The sequence below is a fragment of the Stegostoma tigrinum genome, chromosome 8, assembly GCF_030684315.1.
Source record: "Stegostoma tigrinum isolate sSteTig4 chromosome 8, sSteTig4.hap1, whole genome shotgun sequence".
In the NCBI taxonomy this organism is placed as follows: domain Eukaryota; kingdom Metazoa; phylum Chordata; class Chondrichthyes; order Orectolobiformes; family Stegostomatidae; genus Stegostoma; species Stegostoma tigrinum.
Window position 1 is genome coordinate 90080363 of NC_081361.1, and position 24382 is coordinate 90104744.

The 24382-nt window shown below is 42.2% G+C and overlaps 1 protein-coding gene across 3 annotated transcripts in view; it reads left to right on the forward strand.

Annotated features, from left to right (window-relative positions):
* Positions 1 to 24382, forward strand: part of LOC125456512 (uncharacterized) — a 405052-nt gene that overhangs the window by 107244 nt on the left and 273426 nt on the right. Inside the window, exon 2 of one of the 3 annotated variants that reach the window (XM_059648103.1) lies at positions 10519 to 10621. The exons of 1 other annotated variant lie outside the window; for it this stretch is intronic. In XM_059648103.1, the coding sequence (XP_059504086.1) occupies positions 10555 to 10621 (67 nt within the window). In that variant the 5' untranslated portion in view covers positions 10519 to 10554. Of the gene's footprint in view, positions 1 to 10518; positions 10622 to 12456; positions 12514 to 24382 lie in introns of all 3 variants that reach the window. One more of the 3 variants, XM_048539688.2, reaches the window with a different exon arrangement.

Below are 24382 nucleotides of genomic sequence, written 5' to 3' on the forward strand. Positions count from 1 at the left end.
TCAAGTGAGACCAAAGGTGGTCCAGCTGCATCCAACATTTTGCCACCAAGCATGCCCACCACCCCAGGCATTGATAACTGGCAATGATGGAAGAGAGCTGCCTCTACAGTCAGTTGCCCGAGACCAGTTGCAATGCTTTGCCCTTTGCTGTGAGAAGCCATGCATTCCATCTGCACAGAAGGATCGTGCTGCCAATGTTGGCTGAGGTCAACTCTGCCCCGCAACTTTAATGGTTTTGCCTCCTGCCATGCGAGCTTAGAAACACACACAGTACGTCAACCTACTAGCTTATACAGGTCGCATCAAACAGATGTCACATTATTGCACAAAGGCTAACAAATTCTCTTCATCCCTTGAAGAGTACAAGCCTTATGGCAAAGCTGCCCAGATTCATCTGGCTGCTGGGCTATTCAAGATATACCAGCCCGTTATTGGCACAGTTTAGACCATCTGCGCAGCAGCTTCCTGCTATTACTCTAACAGACCCATTTACGTCTCCTCCCTTGTATGCACTGACTCATTCAATAGCACCTCCTCAGATTCACTACCTTTTTCCACCAGGTTGTATGCTTGAACGATGTTGGATGCAAGTTACTAGTGCTTGCCTGGGGTCACAGGCAGGGCTGGAAGGAAATGAATGCAGCTATGCTAAAGGCAGGAGAGACAGTGGTTACCTTGTTATATAACATGCAGTGTACTTTTGTGCTTATGCCAACTAAAAGGTGAATAGGTAAGTGGGTTCCGACAAGATATTGCCAGTTCCCAGTCCAGGTGGTCTTTGCCTTCACATTTCCTATCTCCTTGATGCTACGAAAAGCAAGAATACAGAGGGTGCTCTTAATAAAGGGAGTCTAGGCTTGGTAATATTTTGAATCGGCATGTTCTCTCTTATGAACATTCACCTTACCATCTATATAGGGTTAATTGGAGTGGTGACTAATGATTAGGGTTGAAGCCAGGACACTCTATAGAGGTGTAAAAACAATGGCTAGGACCCAATGTTGAGGTTCCTGACTCCAGTCCTGTGAGGTCTATAAGAATGACCCCGACCTTCCAGTTTCTTGCCAAGTTGATAAGCCACCATGCTCCCATGCTAACTGTTATGGCCCTTGGCCTAATACAGTACCCCAGTGAAGTCCAACACAAGCCTAAGGAACAGTGCCTCATTTTTCTGCTCAGGTGCTTTACAGCCTTTGGAACTCAATATTGAAAGGAACTGAAAAATGGTGGTTTATATGTTGTGTACAGAAGGGGAGGAGGAGCAAGTGGAACAGATTATGACAATGCACAGAACAAAAGACAACAGCAGTGATAATAACTCTAATGGTGATAGAGATATAAAATACGTTTTAATGTTAGCTGGAAAAAGGATATCATAATCTGTTCACTTGCTCCTCCTCCGTGTCTGTCCACAACGTATAAACCACCATTTTCAGCTCCTTTCAGCTTTGAAGGACAGCCATACTGTTCTGTCTCCATAGATACTGCCTGACCCGCTGAGTTTCTCCAGCACTTTCTATTTTATTTTACTTCAGATATCCAGCATCCACAGAATTATATTTAATTTTAGAAGACTCATTGCTTATGGCATCAGAGAGGTGACTAGGTATCATATATTTCAAATGTTTCTGAGTCATGAACCATAGTCTAGATATGGGAATGAATGGAGGTCCACCCAACTCCAATGTTTTAGAATGATTTGCTATGTGAAATCCCGCTAAGATTTCAGTATCAAATAACAACAAAATGAATTTAATTGAAATGTAAGGCTTTGCATGATTTACCACTATCAACATCCCGGTGGCAGCCATTGACCAGAAACAGAACCAGTAATATTCAAAATATGCCTACAAGAGCAGGTGAGAGACTGAGGATGCTGGGGTGGGTAACTTACTTTCTGTTCACCATCTACAAGGCACAAGTCAGATGGGATACTCTCCACTAGGTGCCTGAATGAATACAGCTCCAACAACACTCAAGAATTCTGCCACCACAGAAGGCAACACGAGCTTTTTGACCAGCACCTCAACTACCAACTTCAAAGTTCATTCCCTCCACAATCAACACAATGGCAGCAGCGTATACTACGGACAAGATATACTGTCATAACTCACCAAGGCTCCAGACAACACTTTCCTAACCCACATTAGAACGACACAACCTGCAAGTCCGCCTTCCAAGATACACCTCCTCTATTGCTATTTCTTCCTCAAATGAGTCAAACTCCTGCCTAACAGCACTGTGGCTGTATTTACACTACTACAACTTTAGCATTTCAAGAAGGACCTACTTTCCTAAGAGCAATTAGGGATGGCCAATAAATATTGGCTTAGCCAGTGATGCCTGCATTACAGGAAAGAATAAAAAGATGATTTACTATTGTAAAATGTCCTGGGCTCTGGCCTTGGCAACTTTCATTAGGCTTGTTGGCTCATTCATTTACCACCAAGCTCTCTAAGTGCTGCAGAGTCGAGTCACCTTGTCAGCTATCTCCTACTAGACCAGACTGGGCTGAATGGCCTACTCCTCCTCCTATTTTCTCTATTGCTATATTTCTAAAGCTACTACATGTTCATAGCCATCAGAAAAACAGGCAGCATTTGGAAAACAAAATGAGACAGCTCATCAAACAGATGGAGAAATATAGCAAATAGGAAGGAAATATGTAAAGATTTGTTACACAGTTTAGCCTTTCTTTAATCAGTAGTTTATTCACCCCAAGGCCTAAGTTTTATGATAAATTATAGAAGAACAGGAGACCATCAATCTGACGTGCCTGTGTCAGTGTTTCAACTGTCACTTCCTTGACGTTTTTTTGCATTCATTCACAGGGTGAGGGTGTCACTGGCTAGGCAGCATTTATTGTCCATCCCTATTTGCCGAGAGGGCAGTTAAGAGTCAACCACATTGCTGTGGGTCTGGTGTCACATGTCAGTCTGCCCAGGTAAGGATGGCAGTTTCCTTCCCTAAAGGACATTAGTGAACCAGGTGGTTTTTCCCACAACCGACAAAGATTAACATCAGATTCTTAATTCCAGATACTTACTGAATTCAAATTCCACCATCTGCTGTGACAGGGTTCCTGAATAGTGTCTGAATTAACAGTTCAGCATTGCCTCCACCTTTTGCCATACCATTTCTCTTCTTTCTCTATAAAATACATAGCCAAATGTGTTTGTCATCCTTGGTTTTAATCTTTAGCGCTAGTCATTTGCTACAGGAAGCTACCTATAGAGTGGAAATGAGTTACCAGAAGTGCAGTCCCTAGTGCAGTGATCAAGGTATACTGACTTATGACAGCAGCATTACATTACTCAATACAACAAATAAATACAACTATACAAATACCTTGCCAATTTAGACATTAGATAATTTTAGGATTCTGAACTGGTTTGACAGCTAATTTCTCATAGGATATTTCCCCTCATGGGAGAATCTTGAACCAGAATGCATAGCATCAGAATAAAGGGGTGCCAATTTAAGAATGAGTTGAGGAGGAGTTTCTTCTCTCAAAGGGTTGTGAGTGTTTAAAACTCCATGCCACAGAGAGCTTTTGGGACAGAGTCCTTGTGCATATTTAAGGCTGAGATAGATAGAATCTTGATCGGTTGGGGAATCAAAGGTTACAGGAAAAGGGCAGGAAAGCAGATGTGTAGGATCAACCACGAACCTATCGAACAGTGGAATAGGTATTGAGGGGCTGAATGGCCCAATTCTCTGCCTATTTCCTATGGTCTTATGGTCAGTTTTAACTCTGGCATCCAGGTCCTTGAAATATTGACAAAGTGATTGAGGACATTGCATTGGTTGTATATGCCAATTCCCTCTATTTTCATAGATCGGAGATAATGGGAACTGCAGATGCTGGAGAATCCAAGATAACAAAGTGTGGAGCTGGATGAACACAGCAGGCCAAGCAGCATCTTAGGAGCACAAAAGTTTACATTTCGGACCTATACCCTTCATCAGAAAAGTCTAAAGCCATCATTGCCTCATACCTTGCCCTAGATTCATTCAAATATCCTCTCATACTTTGTAAGCGTGCAACCAGAAGAAAGAATATTGTGGGTGCATCCACAGCACCTGGACTGAAGTGGTTCAAGAAGATGGTTCACAATCATCCTCTCAAGCACAATTATTTGGGAATGGGAAATAATTTGACACTCAATGCTGTTCGCATCACCAAATCCTCCACTATCAACATCCTGGGGGATACCATTGACCAGAAACTTAACTGGACTCACCCAAAATTATAGTGGCTACAAGAGCAGATCAGAAGCTAGGCAAGTAACTCATCTCCTGACTCCTCAAAGCCTGTCCACCATCTACAAGGCAGCAGTATGATATAATACACCCCTACACTTGCCTGGCTGAGCACAGTGCCAACAACACTCAGGAAGCTTCACACCATGCAGGGCAAAGCAGCCCACTTGATTGGCACCATATCCACATGCATCCACTTCCACCACCATCAGTGCTCAGTAACAGCAGTGTGTACTGTCTACAAGACACACTGCAGAAATTCACCAAAGGTCCTTAGGCAGCCCTTCCTGTGCCCACGATCACTTCCATCTAGAAGGACACAAGGGTAGCAAATACATTGGAACACCACCACCTGAAAGTCCTCCTCCAAGCCATGAATTAAAAATGAATCTTTGAAACACAAAAAAAAAGACAAAGAGCTGTGGATGTTGTAAATCAGAAACACAAGCAAAAATTCCTGGAGAAGCTCAACTCTGATCCTTCCATCCGCTTTCTCTCCACAGATGCTGCTGGACCTGCTGAGTCTCTCCAGCAATTTTTGTTTGCACTTCAGAAATACAAGTTCTATTGACTTTGTAACATTGCAGTCTGGGCATCACATCATATTTCCCCCCATGGGAGAGGCTAGAACAAGAAGTCATAGTCTCAGAATAGAGGGGCATGCATTTAAGATTGAGATGAAGAGGAATTTCTTTTCTAAAAGGGTTGAGAGTTTTTGGACGTCCTTGCCACAGACAGCTGTGGAGGCAGATTCCTTGTGTACATTTAAGGTTGAGATAGATAGACTCTTGATCTGTCAGAAAATCAAGGATTATAGGAAAAGGGCAGGAAAGTGGATGTGAGGAGTGTAGGGTCAGCAATGACTCTATCAAATAGCAAAACAGGCTCGAGGGGCCGAATGGCCTAATCCTATTCCCATCTTCCTTGCTCTACCCTTGGAAATCACGAATAAATTGATGAACTATCGCACCACATTACTGTACTTACTTCCTTAATGTTGTTTTTGAAGCCCAACTTTAGTGAGGTTAAAATTCAGATTCTAAAAGTTGTGTTTGCTATTTTAATCTATGTTGACCTGAGTAGCTGCTGGTAGATTTGTATCTGTGACAGGCGGTGTTCCATTAAAATATGTAAATGTATACTTACTAAGCTTTTGATTCCTACATTAGTTTCCTGACGTTGATGATAGATGCAGTCCACATTGATTCCTGGGCTGCAAAGGCAAGGAGAAATTGAATAGAATGAGCTTGTATTCACTGAAGTTTCAAAGAAGAAAAGGTGATCTCATCAAAATATATGACATTGTCGGCGGGACGTAACAAGGTAGATTCTGAGAGACCTCAGACAGGAGCAGCTGGAACAAGGGTTTGCAGTGCCATGAAATGGAATTGGGCATTTAAGACTGAGATGAAGTGTAATTTCTTCACTTAGAAAGTTGTGAATCTTCAAGGGTGATACGGTGGCTCAGTGGTTAGCACTGCAGCCTCACAGCGCCAGGGACACGGGTTCGATTCCAGTCTCGGGTCTGTGCGGAGTTTGCACAATCCCCCTGTGACTGCGTGGGTTTCCTCCGGGTGCTCCAGTTTCCTCCCACAGTCCAAAGATGTGCAGGTTAGGTGGATTGGCCATGCTAAATTGCTCATAGTGTTCAGGGATATGCAGATTACGTGTGTTACAGGGGAAAGAGGTAGGGGGATGGGTCTGAGGGGCGGTGTGGACTTGTTGGGCCAAAGGGCCTGTTTCCACACCTTAGGGAATCTAATCTAATCTACTCTCCACCCCAGAAGGCTGCCATTAACAGTTATTAAGTGTATCCAAAACTAAGAATTTTCTGAGACTAAGGGCAGCAAGAGTTGCATGAATCCAATGAGAAAGTGGAATTGAGGTTCTAGATCAATCATGATCTCACTTAATGACAAAGCAGACTCCCAGACATGTATAGACTTTTGCTCTGATTTCTCCTGTTCTGTGAAGCATCGTCTAGCTCAGGATAAAGGAGCTTCATTTTATACCAGTTCAACGGTATAAACGAACATGGTAATTTTGTAGGAACAAAGGACACCAACACAATACTCTATTTTTAACTGGCACCATTAAATCTACGCTTTGACAATAAATCTGTTAACTCTCATTCATTTACAATAAATAATGTTCAAAACATTAGTTTCTCTGTTGAAGTAGATGAACACCCTATCACTGAACAGCAGGTTGGGAGCATATTCCACACATATTGCTATAGTTCACTAGCCTAAGGGCAATAGATACTAGCTTCACTAGTGGAGAACATATCCTTAATATATTAAGCTTGAATAAAGGCAAGTACTGCAGATGTTGGAGATCTGAAATAGGTTTTGCTTGCAGTAATATGTATGGTTAGGTTTGGTCCCTGCTACATGTCCCATCCTACCTCCAGGTCACTGGAGAGAATAGCAGAGATAACATTTCAATTCTAGTCTGATTTAAGTCATGAGTCATTGAAGTATGTAGCACAGAAACAGGCCCTTCAGCCTAATTCTTTCATGCCAACCAGGTTTCCTAAGCTGAAATCGTCCTATTTGTCTATGTTTGGCCCATATCCCTAAAAATCTTTCCCATCCACATACCTCTCATTTTGTAATTGTACCAGCCTCTACCACTTCCTCTGGTAGCTCATTCTAGACATGCACCATCCTTTGTGTGGAAAGGTTGCCTCTTAGGTCCCTTTCAAATCATTTCCCTCTCACCTTAAACCTAAGTCATCTAGTTTTGGACTTCCCTGACCTGAGAAAAAGACCATGGCTATTCACCTTATCTATGCTCCTCATTGTTATATAAACCTCCATAAGGTCACGCCTTAGCCTCCTACACTCCAGGGAGAAAAGTCCCTGCCTATCTTGCCTCTCCTTACAATTCAAACTTTTCATTCTTGGTAACATCCTTGTTAATCATTTTTGCGCTCTTTTCAGTTTAATAACATCCTTCTTATAGCCATGAGACCAGAATTGTATGCAGCACTCCAAATAAGGCCTTACCAATGACTTGTACAGCTGTAACATGACACCCAACTCCTATACTCAATGCTATGATTAATGAAGCAAGCACGCTGAATACCTTCTTCACCACCCTGTCTACCTGTGACACCACTTTGGAGAAACTGGGAACCTACACTTCCAGATCCCTTTGTTCACCAACACTGTCAAGGGCCCTACTGTTAATTGTGTAAATCCCGCCCTGATTTATCTTGCCAAACCGCAACACCACGCATTTATCTCAATTAAACTCTATTTGCCATTACTCGGCTCACTGGCCCACTTGATCAAGATCCCATCGTACTCTTTGAAAATCTTTTTCACTGTCCACTATGCCACCAATTTTGGTGTGATCCACAATGTTACTATCCATGCCTACCATGCTCTCAGCCAAGCCATTTATATAAGTGATGAATAACTGGACTCAGCACTGATCTTTGCGGCACACCTCTAGCCATAGGGCTCTAGGCTGAATAAAAATCTTCTACCACCACCCTCTGTCTCCTACTGTCTACCACCTTCATCTACCTTCCTGACCACATCCTCAAAAACTTCAATCAAGTTTGTGAGATACAATTTCAAATCCACAATGACTATCCTTACTCAGTCCTGTAAATTAATGTAGATCCTGTCTCTCAGAATCCCCTCCAATAACTGACCTACTACTGGCTTTTTCTTGTAGCCCTTCTTAAATAATTGTACAACATTAGCCACCCTCTAGTCTTCAGAAACCTCGCCAGTGGCTGTCGATTATACAAATATCTCTGCTAGGGTTCCCACAATTTCTTCACGAGTTTCCCACAATGTCCTGGGATACATTTGGTCAGATCCTGGGGATTTATCTGTCTTTATGCATTTTAAGACCTCCAATACCTCGTCCTCTGTAATGGGGACTCTTTTCAAGACATCATTATTTATTTCCCCAAGTTCCCTACCTTCCATGCCTTTCTCCATGGTAAATACTGATGGGAAGTGTTAGTTTAGGATCTCACCGATCTCCTGCAGTCCCACACATAGACAACATCATTGACCTTTAACGTACCCTATTCTTCCTTAGTTACTCTTTTGCCCTTATTATAATTGTAGAATCTCTTTGAATTCTCTTTGACCTTATTTGCCTAAGCTATCGCATGCTCACTTCTGACCCACTTGATTTTCCTCTTAAGTGTACTGTTACACTCCTTAAACTCCTCAGGGATTTGCTTGATCCCAGCTACCTATACCTGACATATGAGTCCTTCGTTTTCTTGACCAGAGCCTTGACATCTCTAGTCATCCAGTGTTCCCTACTCCTCCAGCCCTGCTCTTCATACTAACAGGAACATGCTGGCTCCGAACACTTGATATCTCGCTTTTGAAAGCCTGCCACTTGCCAGATGATCCTTTACCTGCTTTATCCTTTAGAAATCTGGAGTGTTGACTCTGTCTCTTCACTGATGCTTCCAGAAGTCTGAAAATTCTCCAGTACTTCCTGTTCTTATTAAATATTACATTCTTTCCAGATCTCCTCGATGTGGGATGGTTGGAATCAATTGTGAAGAACTTCTACAATTTGAGCCACAGATGAGACATGTAAAGTACTTGAGAGAGGGGCACTAAGACCTGCAGGGTTTTACTTGAATGCCCACTTGTCCTTCAGGTAGAGGAAGGGAGAAGAACTGGAAGAAAAATAATCTCCTCCGACTTAAAAGACTTAATTTTGATATTTTACAGAATGCCTATTGACACTGCTGCATCAACTAATGACTTGGAGGTAGGAATGTCCAGGCAGGAGAATCACAGCCAATAGTCTATTTCCGCATAAACGCTGCCTATCGAAACAATGCAAGGCAAAAAACAATTTACAGGAATAAATTCAAAGAACTTCAGATGCTGGATAACTGAAACAAAAACAGAGTGCTGGAGAAACACAGCAGTTCTAGCAGCAGGCCTGCAGAGAATGTGACGATGCTGTCACTTTAAGAGGTTATTTGTCCCGGCTTTTTGTTTGGAGAGGTTGTAAGGCAGAGGTGCCAAGCAGCCTGCCAGAACCACAGAAGTAAACAGCTTGGCTAGGTTTTTTTATATATATATATAACAGCCTGTATGAGTGTGGCCAAGTCTCACAGATCAAGATTTCTGATTGTAGCTTTAAGCAGAAGCAATTGGGGTGTCAACAAAGTTGGAAGCTTCAGCGAATGTCTCCTGGCTGCTACTGTTTATGAATTTTCTCTTGATGTTTCTTCCTCCTAGCTTGGAGAACTGCAAGTGAGAATTGTGTCTGAATTTTCCTTTTTGCCAAGGAATGTACTTTTTGGGTATTACTGTATTGGAATAATTAATTAGTAATAGTTACTGTATCTATTATTCTGTTAAGTTTTCCAGTAGAGTTAAGCTTTTCTAAATTCCTCTTTCTTTGGTTGTATTTTAATTATAGTGTTTAACTAAATTGTGTTTTGCTTAGAGTAGTTTGACCAGTCATTTTGCATCTGAAACAGGCACTTCACATTTGCCTTTAAAATAAAAAAATGTTAGGTTCGAGGCTATGTTCTTAAAATATTTTGAGGAGCTCTGGTCTTGTCCATGACAAGAGAAAACAGAATTGTTATTCTGACAGTCTACCGAGTCTATTTAGAGAACACCCTTGAACTACATCAAACAGGACTCACAAACAATACCACATTTCTCTCGAAAAGTTGTAGATAATTTCTCGAGCAAATACAGGAGCAGGAGACTAGATATGTCCAAACTATGCATTGTGATATAGCAATGTTACTTGCAGAGGTCATCGGACATGAATGATGGCGAAATCATTTTGTCATCTCCCATTCTCATTTGGAAAAGTGGTGTTAATAGATATAGGTAATACTTTGCATCCATGGTATTTATGTGATCTTTAACACAAAAGGAACTTGCTGTTGTAAAAAAATAAGAAATAGAAAGAGGAGTAGGTTTGCTACTTTAAGCAAACTCCACATTGACGAAAGTCATGACTGATCTTCAACCTTAGCTATACCAGCTTGCTTAATCCGATGTTCCTTTCACACATGCAGAATGCTGGAGTAGCTCAGCAGGTCTAGCAGCATCTGCAGAGAGAGTTAACATTTCTAATTCAGTAAGATTTCTTCAGAACAGTCCACTTGAAGCATTAACACTCTTTCTCTCTCCACAGATGCTGCGAGACTCCTGAGTTTCTCCAGCATCCGCTATGTTTGTTTCAGATTTTCAGCATTCACAGTATATTCCCCATATACCTTTATTGCCTTAGAACTCAAAACGCCATTGATCTCAACTGAGAGTATCCATGGTCCTCCGTGATACAGAATTCCAGAGATTGGGTGAGGAATTTTCTGCCAAAGGAAGTGGTGAAGGTGGGTACAATATCAACATTTAAAAGGCATCTGGATGGGAGCATGAATTGGAAGGGCTTGGAGGGATATGGGCCAAATGCTGGTAAATGAGACTAGATTAACTTAGAGATAGAAAGAACTGCAGATGCAGAAGTCAGAATCAATACAGCATGGAGCTGGATGAACACAGCAGGCCGGGCAGCATCAGAGGAGTAGGTAAGTTGATGTTTTGGGTTGGGAAACCCAAACACACTGTGTTGACTCGATTAATTTAGGATCTGGTCAGCAAGGATAAGTTGGATCGAAGAGTCTGTTTCCATGTCGTACAACTCTATGACGCTATGCTTAACCCAGTCCTAAATCATTGAAGCCTTATTCTGAGACTCTGCCGTAGGGTTTTGGAGCCTCCACACTGAGGAAACAGCCTCTCTACTTCAGTCCTGTTACATCCCCTCAGAACTCTAGCTCAAATATAATATTCCCATTCTTCCAAACAGCTGAGAATTCCTTTTTCAACCTTCTCACTTCATAAGACTCTAAGATCCTATGGATTGATTAGACCTCTATTTCACCCCCTCTGATGCAAGTATATTCTTCCTTGAGCACAGAGACCAAAAGTAGTCCCAAAACATCATAATATGTTCTTTACCGCTGACTAATGCAGCGCAGCCTCCATACTCTTGTGCTGAAAATCCGTTTTGAGATAAACTGCTTGTTATACCTGTACATTAACTTTCTGTGTTTCATGTACAAGGACATTCAATTCCCTCTGAACATTTAATCATTTCTCATCATTTCAAAAATATTGCATTGCATTGCTCCCTATTATAGCATTAATTATTCCCGCAGTCAGAGAAAATTGACTTCTTTCATTTTATTTTCCTCTCTGGAGCTGTTGTGAGCAATGTCTTGCTGCCTCCTCAGCACCATCTGACTACATTGGGCAGCTCATTACCTTTGCTCAATGTCAGACAGTTGATTGTTCTTTTGAGCTTGAGCCTTGTCTGACGATGTTGGTCACCCCGATGTTATTTAAGTGCAGCTCTTGCAAAGAAGGTGAACTCAGTTATTTGTTACTTGTTTTAACTGAGGATGATGTTGGGTTGCCCCAGTGTCACTGGTAGCAAGGCAACAACATGATTGCCTCCACAAATTTAATGAAACGTAAAATCCAATTGACTATTTTTATTTTCGCGCTCACCCATGAAATTTGAAAGTTAACACATTTATCTTTAGAGTGTAGTCCACTGAATTTATTAGTTCGCTCTGTTAGGTGTCAGCTGTGACTCAATGGTAATTCTCTCCCCATTGTGACACACAAGACACGAATTCCTATTCCACTCCAAATGCCTGAATCCATACTGTATGTGATTTCTTCAATGCAGCACTGAGTGAGTGCTGCACTATCAGAGGTGTCACACTTTAGGTGAGGTGTTAAACGGATTCCTCATCTGGTCCCTCCAGTAAACATAAAATATTCCATGAGGCTATTTGAAGGAGACTCAAAGCGAATTCATCCAGTGTCATTATTACATTGCTATGTGGGACCTTGCTGTGTAAAAAATATTTGCTTTGCATCACAACGGCTACTATGCATCAAATAGCATGTCATTGGCTGTAAATCACTTGAGATGGTCTGATATAACAAAAGGCACTATAAAAATGCAAGTCCATTCTAAGTAAACCAGTAATCCAGGATAAAAGAAAATGCCTCAAGATAGTGGTGTTCAAGAACACTCGTAATGCTTAAGTGGTGAAGTCACCTAATTTCTTTCAAAATATGGGGTAGTGAATAGCATGGTTGCCAGAAATGGAGAAAGCAACAACTCATTAAGTGCTGCTATTCCTTCCTACAGTGTTGTAACTTCGACTGGAACTTGGAGAAGACAGAGGGCCAGAGTCAACAAATGGAGGTGACACTTGGGGAAAAAAAAGACATATCCTTCTATTTATTTTTGTACCATCTCTGACTTCTCCTTTAATGCCTGTATGCTATTCACCTAAATTATTTGCGATTTCTTGAGAAATTCCTTGAGAGGCCAGTTCCACATTATCCCCACTGACGGAAAAGATTTCTACCGAATTCCTGATTGAATTTGTTGCTGTCTTACATTTGTGATCTCAAGTACTGGACTCCATCATAAGTATAACAATCTCTGTGCTGATTTTGGGTGAGAAGGAGGTATCCTAGTTACATTGCGGGACTAGTAATCTAGAGGTCTAGGTCAATGATCTGGAGGACATTGGTTCAAATCTGCCCATCGTAGCCAGATGGAGGTATCCTAGTTACATTGCGGGACTAGTAATCTCGAGGTCTAGGTCAATGATCTGGAGGACATTGGTTCAAATCTGCCCATCGTAGCCAGATGGAGGTATCCTAGTTACATTGCGGGACTAGTAATCTCGAGGTCTAGGTCAATGATCTGGAGGACATTGGTTCAAATCTGCCCATCGTAGCCAGATGGAGGTATCCTAGTTACATTGCGGGACTAGTAATCTCGAGGTCTAGGTCAATGATCTGGAGGACATTGGTTCAAATCTGCCCATCGTAGCCAGATGGAGGTATCCTAGTTACATTGCGGGACTAGTAATCTCGAGGTCTAGGTCAATGATCTGGAGGACATTGGTTCAAATCTGCCCATCGTAGCCAGTCTCAGTAATGGCAGCCATGAAACTATCATCACTTATTGTAGTAACTCACCTGGTTCACCAACATCCATTAGGGAGGGAAAACTGTTGCCATCACCTAGTTTGGCCTACATAACACTTCAGACCCATAGCCATGTGGTTGACTCTTAACTGCCCTCCGAAATAGCCTAACAAGCCACTCAGTTGGAAGATTAGAGATGAGCAACAAAACTGGCCTAACTGGTGGCATCCATATGCCGTCAAAGAATAATGAAGAAGCCTGTGCATAATTTTTATGACTTCAATCAGGCCTTCCATCAGGATTCTCACACCTGGGGAAGATTTTCAGGGAGGCTTCACTGAATGGTTAATGATCTAATCCAATAGACTGTGGCCTCAACCATGTTGACCTCCTTATTTTCATCATGTTTGTCCATATCAAGGCAGCAGCCTTGGGCTATGGTTTGGCGATCTCTTGTTCCGAAGTAGTTATGCAGTTTACAAATGATGTTGATGATGCTAAAGACCTCTATCAGGTCTATTCATAGAATATCACAGAATTGTAATGGTGCAGGAGAAGATTATTTGGCCCATCATGTCTGCAGCGATTGTATTACCCAGTGCCAGTGTCCTGCTTTTTCTCCATTTCCCCACACCAAATTTCTATCCAAACAATTATCCGATTTCCTCTTGAATATCCCAATTGAGCCTGCCTCCATCATATTTCCGAACAGAGTGTTTCATACTTTAACTACTCAATGTGTAAAAAAGCTTATTCTCACATCACAACTTGGTTAGTTTGCACATCATTTAAATCTCTCACCCATTTAAAAGTGGGAACAGTTTCTCCATACCTACTTTATCCAATCCCACTCATGACTTTGAAGAGCTCTCTCAAGTCTATTTCCAGGCTTCTTTTCTCCATGGAGAACTGATTCAACTTCTTCAATTAATGCTCATGATGGGGAAGTGGGGAGGCTGCAGAAGGACTTACACAGACTAGGGGAGTGGGCAGAAGTGGCAGATGGAATATAATGTGGAAAAGTGTGAGATTATGCACTGTGGTAGGAAGAATAAGGCATAGACTATTTCCTAAACTTTTGGAAATCTGAACCACAAAGGGACTTGGGTGTGTTTGTTCTAGATTCTCTTGAGGTTGACATACAGGCTCAGTTTATCATTAGGAAGGCAAATGCAATGTTCACATTCATTTCAAGAAGGTTATAATGCAAGAGCAGAGATATACTGCTGAGGATATCTAAGGCTGTGGTCACTCCACATTTGATTTGATTTGATTTAATTCAATTATTGTCATGTGTACCTAAGTACAGTGGAAAACTTTGGTTACGAGCAACACCAGCAAATCATAGTAAGCAAGGACATACAGATCATAGGGTGAAAAATAAACTAGACAGAGGCATACAAGTAACATCATACAGGCATGCGCTGGGCAAGATCAACATTACCTGGATGAACATTATTTGATGTTAGAAACTCCATTCAGCAGTCTAATAACAGCAGGGAAGAAGCTGTGCTTGAACCTGCTGGTGCATGTGTTCAAGATTCTGTATCTTCTGCCTGATGGAAGGAGCTGTAGGAGGGCATTGCTAGGGTGTGATGGGTCTTTGATGATGTTGGCAGCCTTTCCGCAGCAACAGGGCATGTAAATGGAGTCCCTGGATGGAAGGTTGGCATCAGCGGTGGTCTGGGCTGTGCACACCATCTTCCATTGTTTCTCACAGTCCTGGACAGAGCAATAACCAAGTTATGCACCCAGACAGTATGCTTTCAATGGTGCATCTGTAGTAGTTGGTGAGGGACCTTTTAGACATGCCATATTTCCTGATCTGCCTGAGGAAGAAGAGGCATTGTTGTGTGTTCTTGACAGTCGTATTTACGTAGGAAATCCAGGACAAGTCGTCGGTTATCACCACTCCTAGGAATGTGATGCAGTCCACCTGTTCCACCTGTTCGATCTCAGCTTCATTGAAGTAGATGGGGGCATGTTGTCCTGTCTGAAGTCAATGATCAGTTCTTTAATGTTCTTGCCAACGTTGAGAGAGAGGCTGTTCTCTTTGTACCAAGTCACCAACCCCTCTACCTCTCTTCTGTATTCTGACTTATCATTGTTTGATATCCATCCTATTACGGTGGTGTAGTCAGAAAGCTTGTGGACGCCATCCATTCAGAATTTGACAACACAGTTGTGGGTGTACAGGAAGTATAGTAGGGGGCTAAGAACACATTTTTGGTGGGGGTGGGGAGGGGTGTTCCAGCGTTGAGTGTTATTGTGGAGGAAGTGCAGTTGTCTATCTTCACTGACTGCGGTCTGTGTGTCAGGAAGCTGAGGACCCAGTTGCAGAGAGTGGAGCCGAGACCTAGGCCTTTGGGTTTTGAGATCTGGAATATTGTGAACAGCTTTGGGCCCCATATCTAAGGAAGGATGTGTTGGTGACGGAGGCGGTCCAGAGGAGCATTTACAAGAATGATCCTGTTGGATGAATGTCTAGTCACATGAGTGGTTGAGGAGTCTGGGTCTGTGCTCAATGGAGCTTAGAAGGATGGGTCTGTGCTCAATGGAGCTTAGAAGGATGAGGTTAGGATATGAATGGAACCTACTGAAAACTGAGAGTCCTGGGTAGAGTGGACATGGAGAAGATATTTCCACTAGTAGGAAAGACTAGGACCTATGGGCAAAGCTTCAGAGAGAATGGTTCACCTTTTAGAACTGAGATGAAGAGGAACTTCCTCAGCCAGTGGGCGGATCACCTGTGGAACTCATTCCCAGAGAAGGTTGTGGAGGCCAAGTCATTGCATGTGTTTGGGAAGAGATAGATAGGTTCCTGATTGGTAAGGGGATCACGAGTTATGGGGAGAAGGTAGGAAAATGGGATTGAGAAACATAGCAGCCACAATCGGATGGTAGAGCAGACTCATTAGGCTGAATGACCTATATCTACTCCTAGGAACGTGATACTCTCCACTTTTCTGGCTTATAGTTGAAGTTCCTCATTACAGAAATGAAATCTATTTTCTGCAGAGTTTTAGTTTCTGAGACAGTTAAAGGATATGGGTACAATGGTGGTAAAGTGGAGGGGAATCTCAAGATCAGTCATGACTACATTGAATGGTAGATTACTTTGACTTGCCACATGGGCTCCTCCTGCTCCTAGTTCTTATGTTCACCAGACTTTGTACAAATATTGGCCAGGAGTAGCCTTCATTGCCTAGCATCTGGCTCTTCAATTAGCTTACTCCATGAAGTACCATGGCCAAATGGACTATTGGAAAATGAAGACCGTGTGATGACTTTCAACTACTCTGATCCTCTTACCTTGAGTCCATTGACTTAGTGATGGAATGAAAACTATTCCTATTGATATAAGCTGTCCTGATGACTACACATGTACAGTTGATGTGAGCCTGCATTTTAATGCAACTCACAACAAGTTAAGCCTTTTCCTGTCTTGTCCTTTGCTCCTTTCTGTAAGGAAATGGATTTGCATTGCCAATGCAAACCTTGTTTCTGTAACCTGCTTGATGCATTAGTGGACATCAGCCTGTCTAATTTGGCCAAGTGGTGGGAATTTGGAAGGACTTTGTTCCACAGATTACATAATATGAGATCAGTCTCACGGCCAGCACAGTTGCTCAGTGGTCAGCACTGCCGCCTCACAGCGCCAGGGACTCTGGTTCAATTCCAGCCTTGGGTGACTGTCTGTGTGGAGTTTGCATAGTCTCCCTGTGTCTGGATAGGTTTCCTTTAGGTACTCTGGTTCCCTCCCACCATCCAAAGATGTGCCAGTTGGGTGGATTAGCCATGGGAAGTACAAGGTTATAGGAATAGTGTAGGGAAGTGGTCTGGGTGGGATGCTCTTCAGTAGGAAGGACTCAATGTGCCAAATGGCTTGCTTCCACACTATAGGGATTCTATGATTTAAAGTCTCTCATGCAAAATGTAGGTAGCATAGACAGCTCACCATAAAAATGGCCAAGGTGAACATGCTTAGATCAGAATACCTTGATCCTGGTATAAATCCAATTGATAACACATGCCTGATGTGTGAACACTTGGTCCTTGATATTTTAATATTTCCTTCCACACAGGTATGTGTTTTAGAATAGATCCTGACTGTTTCAAGAAGGTTGTGAGGGCTTTAGAACATACAACATAGAACACAGAACATTACAGTGCTGCACAGGCCCTTCGGCCCTCAATGTTGTGCCGACCTGTGAAACCAAACTGAAGCCCATCTGACCTATACTATTCCATTATTATCCATATGTTTATCCAATGACCATTTAAATGCCCCTAAACCTGGCGAGTCTCTGATGAAGGGTCTAGGCCCGAAACATCAGCTTTTGTGCTCCTGAGATGCTGCTGGGCCTGCTGTGTTCATCCAGCCTCACATTTCATTATCTTGGATTCTCCAGCATCTGCAGTTCCCATTATCTCTGAGTCTACTACTGTTGCAGGCAGGGCATTCCATGCCCTTACTACTCTGAGTAAAGAACCTACTTTTGCTTCCTTATTTTTCAAAACTCATTTAATTTATTAGCAATTACAATGTTATATTAATAGTCATACAGTTTACTAGCAGTAGTAAAACTCATTGGGAGTTTTAGGATTTATTAATTATAAATTACTTAATAAAAATAAATAAATTCTCACATAATAAAAATGACAGGGCAGGTGATGAATTAAGACTGCAAAATGTGGGCATTCTTAGAAACCCGCAGGACCCACAATAAACTCATTTGCAGAAAGTTTCTGCCGTTTGAGAAACAGAGTAGTTGAAGTTGAAACTGAGCTGCAGACAATACAATATATCAGAGGAGAGGAATGTTAGCTGGACATTTGGCTCCAAAAGACAGTTTTCCAATTTTGTCAGTAGTCTGGGGGAGGGTGGTACGTCTGCCATTGAGGCAGGAGAGGGGCTCAAGTCAGTACAAGTGGAGGAATCACAGCCTTTGCAATTGTCCAACAAATCTGAGGATCTTGCAGCCTGTTGGGCTGAAAGTAGGAGGCTACAGAATGGATGACCATGGCATCATAGTAGAAGAAGTCATTCAAGTGGGCAAACTTATAAGAATGCATTGCTCATCAGAGATTCATGGAGACACTGTCCTCTGTAACCAATGATGAGAATCTAGAAGATGGTATTGCCTGACTGTTCCATGGTTCAGGACATCATTTCCAGGCTGGAAATGACCACGCAGGATCTAGTGATAATAGTCCAGGAGGTACCAATGATATTGGTAGTACTATAAAAGAGCTTCTGCTTTAAGAGCATGTACCTACTTCCCAAAATCCAGAAAGAAGTCTGCCCTCATTTAAGCCTGATCTTGCCCCATAGAAATTATTTCTTCCTATCATAACTCTATTTTTCACTTCAAGGCACTATCCTCTGTTTTGCTATTGTTGAGCGCCTTGTCACTTCAGACAATTTCTCCTTTAACTTGTCCCACTTTATTCAAGTAAGAAGTGCAACTATGAGTACCCTCAATTATCTTTGTCTGTTTGTGGGTATGTGGAACATGCCTTGTTTCAGTCTGACTTGGGTTCGCTGCAATGACTTTTTCTCCAGTACATCAATGACATAATCAGTGCTGTTTCCTTCTTTTATTCCTTTATTCAACAAACCTTCAGCAATTTTGCTTCCAGTTTCCATCCTTCTCTCATCCTTTGCCTGGTCCATGTTTGACTTACCTTTTTTCTTCTTTAATGTTACTGTTTCCATTTTTGGATATCAGCTATTCACCAACATCTACTCCATTGACTCCCACAGTTACCTTGACTGCACTTCCACTCTGCTTCCTGTAAGGACTCCATTCCATTTTCACAGTTTCTAATCTCTGTTGCATCTTTTCTGATGGCATCAGCTTCCAAACGGGTCCCTCTGACACGTCATCCTTTGTCCTTAACTGTCCCCACGCACCACCCTCTTCCATAGCTGAAAGGGCCTTCAGCCTTATCCAGTTGCTTGTGATTAAATCCTTCCATGAGTACCTACTCCTCTATATCTCTTCTCTACTATGATGAACACTTCATTTGCCTTTTGCTCCAGAACATCTTTACCACCTGTTTCACTTGCCCTTCATCCTCCTTTTTTCTACAATGTAAAACCCATTACTCTTCCAGTCCCTGTATTTCGAAGAAAGAATATTATTGGACTCAAAACGTTAAATCTGCTTCTCTCTCCACAGAGCTGCTGAGTTTCTGTTCACTCACATACAGCACTGAGACAGTACTGTACTGTCAGAGATGCTGTTTTTCAGATGGTACATTAAGCTGATACCTGCCTGCCCTCTTAACTAGGCATAAAAGATCTAAAGGATAGCAGGAACTGCAGATGCTGGAGAATCTGAGATAACAAGGTGCTGAGCTGGATGAACACAGCAGGCCAAGCAGCATCAGAGGAGCAGGAAAGCTGACGTTTCAGGCCTAGGCCCTTCTTCAGAAAACCTTTCTGATGAAGGGTCCAGGCCCAAAACGTCTGCCTTCCTGCTCCTCTGATGCTGCTTGGCCTGCTATGTTCATCCAACTCTGCACCTTGTGATCCGTAAAAGATCTAAGGAATTTATTTCAAAGTAGAACAAGGGGCTAACCCTCATGCTTATTACTTACCTTCAATCAACAGTGTCTCGTTATCTCATCGCTGTTTCTGGGACATACATTGACCTCAATGTCTCCTACATTGTAAGAGTGAGTACACTGCAAAATTATTTGCTATCCTGTGTTTGCAAAAGGCCCTATGATTAGATTAGATTACTTACAGTGTGGAAGCAGACCCTTCAGCCCAACAAGTCCACACCACCCTTTGGAGCATCCCACCCAGACCCATCCCCTACAACCCACACATCCCCTGAACACTACAGGCTATTAGCATGGCCAATCCAACTAGCCCACACATCTTTGGACTGTGGGAGGAAACCAGAGGAAACCATGAGACGGGCAGAATGTGCAAACTCCACGCGGACAGTTGCCTGAGGCTGGAATCGAACCCGGGCCCCTGGTGCTGTGAGGCTGCAGTGCTAACCACTGAGCCACCACGCTGTCCGATGATGATATGGCACCAGAAACGTAGTTGGCTCCATTTCACATAGAACCCACCACCGCTGTCAAAGTGTTTGCTGATTCATTTAAATACAATAAAGATAATTGCAAAGAAATCCAATGGGGTTTTGCAAAGGAACATCTTTATCCAATAATTTGGAATTTGCTATGTAACAAGTGGCTGCAATGACTAGAATGAATGCATTTACAGGAAAATTAGTTAAGCAGTAGAAAAAGGGGTTATGATGGTTGATTTAGACTGGAAAAGACATCTAGACAAACTCACAGAATTTGATTGCATAAATGAATTCTGTATACATTATCATAGAATCTCTACTGTGTGGAAGCAGGCTATTTGGCCCATCAAATTCACAAAAGACTTCCGAACATCATCCCATCCAAGGCCATCTTATTCCTATAACCCTTCATTTCCCATGGCTAATCCATCTAGCCTACATATCCCTGGACACTACAGGCAATTTAGCATGGCCAATCCACCTAACCTGCACATCTTTGGGCTGTGGGAGGAAACCGGAGCACCCAGAGGAAACCCATGCAGGCACAGGGAGAATGTGCAAACTCCACACAGACAGTCGCCCGAGGCTGGTATCAAACCCGGGTCCCTGGTGCTGTGAGGCAGCAGTGTTAATCAATGAGCCACTTTGCTGTCTTGAGATGGATTGGCTCTGTTGATATTATAAATTATTAAGCTGTCTTTTGGAAAGAGAGATGCAACTGGTCTTTAAGAGGGTATGCCTTTAGTGACTGCTGTTGCGAAACTACCTGGCGGTTAATCTGCCGTTGGCTTGTAAACTGTACAATTGAAATCAGGTGGTTTGCAACAATGTTTCCTTGATCACTTGTATGTGCTTTACTGTTTTACATAAACAAACCCACAAAGTTAATCAATCGCTGATAAGTGATTGATTATAAGACCATTGTGATTAACGTGGCAAAGGCTGGAGAGAAGCAATGGTCTAGTTTGGCAGAATGACTTACTCCTGTGCTGCATATTGTATGTAATCCTTTGTAATATAGAAATAGGGGCCCCACCACAAAAGCCATGTAGGTTTAGAATTGGCCATTGCCTACAGAGCATAATGTCTGACTGGTTCCATAAACAGTAAAATGGGGGAGGCCTCTGAAGGTAGACGTTGAATTTTTTTGCTTGTGCCTGTGCTTTACCTCACTGCGGCCTGAAGAGAAGGTTCAATCTGGTGAACTGCGTAGGGCCCTGCAACAGACATGAAACGAGGCTATAGCAACAAAGAAGTGATGGCCCCTGTGGGTGAAAGAAGGGTGGGCATTTATCTGGAAAGAATAGGAGGGCAGGGGCAACAGGGAACCTCTATCAGTAAACACATCAATATAGGTATGCCAGGATACTTCTAAACCCAGTGTGACAAACAAAGGGACTTGGTGGCAGGCACAAGGTTGAAATTACAGTGGGGCTACATAAGTATGTCATGGAGTCTGGTTAATGTTGGATCCTCCTAGTGTTACGTTCATGAATCTCCTCAATCAAATTTGTAACATTACAATTAGCAGGTGCACATTTTATGTGCAAACTTGTAGCTGTCAGTTGTTAAGGTGAATGAAGAACTACCTGTTCAAAAATGATTGATTCTACTGTAATTTCCAATGATTTCCCAAACTAAATGCTAAACAAAAATCATTTAAATATTTTTTTGCTAATGCTTCTAAAAAGCACTGCACGCTGCGCTTCAGTGAGGCACTTTAAATGCCAGCTGGTCTCATTCTAAGCAATATATTGGAGTACTGTGTCACATTGTCTGGTGAGCATAAACAGACTCACAATTAATTACAGCGAATGTTAATATTATAAGAACAAGATGAAAACAGCTCATCCTAATCAGACCACACCTTAACTTCATCCATTGCATCTGTAAAATAAAAAGTAGGCAATTTCGGACTGCAAGATGAGGAGGAATTTCTTCACTATATCGTGAAGAAGTAAATCTTTGGAATTTTCCATTAGTCGTGTCTCTTGGTGGCTAGTTGGTGCTCATGTATCCTTACAGTCAGTAGTCACTAGTCACCCTACTCAACATTAGAGACATGACCACAAGACTACTCAGACCCCTAGACATCAGGAAAGCCCACAAACAAACAATCACCCTGCGACAGCTGCTGATGAACATAATGATCCCATACCTACAACGAATAAAACTAACATAATATACAAAATACCATGCAAGAACTGTGATAAACATTACATCGGCCAAACTGAAGGAAAACTGACAATAAGAATACATGAACATCAACTATCCACCAAGAGACACAGCCAATTCTCATTGGTCTCAATATACATGGACAAAGAAGGGCACAAATTTGACTGGGACGACACATCCATAACAGCACGAGCCAGAGACAGACAGAATTAGGTGTGATTACGCAATTTGAAACTATTACTAAATAATCCACACTTGCTCAGTGTAAGAAACCGGTGTAAGGCCAACAGTTGGGCTAGCAGTCTGCAAGTGCTCGAAGCTACATATATGAATATACATGACCCTATCTTATGTCAGCTAAAAGAACTTCTACATAAAGAAGGTTCATGGAAACAGCCAATCTCTTCTCCATTGTCACGGCATTGCAACCAATCAGAATCTACCTGCTTTGTCTGAGAATTAAGACTGGCAGGTAACTGTTCTTACTGCATCTCCAGTCAAAGATCGTCCAACTCATCAACAACGGTTACATGTGCTGTATAAAATAACATTTATTTTGCACGTATGTTACTTGTGTCCTAATCCCAATGAGAGAAAAATGAAAAGTTTCAACTTCTTGTCCATTTTAGCAATGTTTAAGTTCTGTACTGGAAAGGTTAATTTCTGGGTGAACCTCATAGGAGCAGGAAAGCTGATGTTTCGGGCCTAGATGTCAGCTTTCCTGTTTCTATGATATTGCTTGGCCTGCTGTGTTTTTGTCTGAGAATTAAGACTGGCAGGTAACTGTTCTTACTGCATCTCCAGTCAAAGATCGTCCAACTCATCAACAACGGTTACATGTGCTGTATAAAATAACATTTATTTTGCAAGTATGTTACTTGTGTCCTAATCCCAATGAGAGAAAAATGAAAAGTTTCAACTTCTTGTCCATTTTAGCAATGTTTAAGTTCTGTACTGGAAAGGTTAATTTCTGGGTGAACCTCATAGGAGCAGGAAAGCTGATGTTTCGGGCCTAGATGTCAGCTTTCCTGTTTCTATGATATTGCTTGGCCTGCTGTGTTCATCTAGCCACACACCTTGTTATCTCAGATTCTCCAGCATCTGCAGTTCCTACCATCCCTGAATTAATTTCTGGGTGTTCAGGTGTCTAAACTGTATGGTAATGTCTGCGAATCTATAAATTCCTTATTTGATTTTCCCAAGTCTTCACTGATACCATGAATGGGACTTGCATGCCATTTGTCCTTTTTGACAGCTATCAGCCTTTATACCTTGTTGTTTGGCATCTTGCACCCTCATGGATCCTGTGTATGGAAGGTCATCAGTGACTCCCAATGACTTCCTATCTTTCCCCGCAGAGAAAGGGCAAGAGAGACTTGTGCTTATATATCGTTAACAATTCTCTCAGGAAGTGTCTAAAATGCTTCAGAGACAAAATCTGTAGTAAATGAATTCTGTTTTATCAATTTCATGGGCACGAGATGGGTTCCATTGAGCAGCAACTTTGGGGACCAACATACACTAAAAGGATGTCTGAACAATGTCTGACCCACCTTGCTGAAATATGGATCCAGGGTTTCTGGGACTCAGGAGTCTGTCATTTCATCCATCTGCCAAAATTTTTACTATTGTCAATCTGTCAATTCAACCTCAAGGTTGGAATGGCGTGAGGTGAGGTAAGGGAAGGAAAAACCATATCATCGCTAGCCTGACCTTGTCTGCGTCCAATGTTTACTGCAATGAACAACCAACGGTAATTGCATCTTACACCTGAAACCAAATTCAAAGGCAGTTGTCATTGAAAATCAAACCAAAAGATGCCGCAAATTAGAAACAAAAAACGGAAAATGCTGGAAAAGTTCAGCAGTTCCGAGGAAGAGTCATTTGACCTGAAACACTAACTCT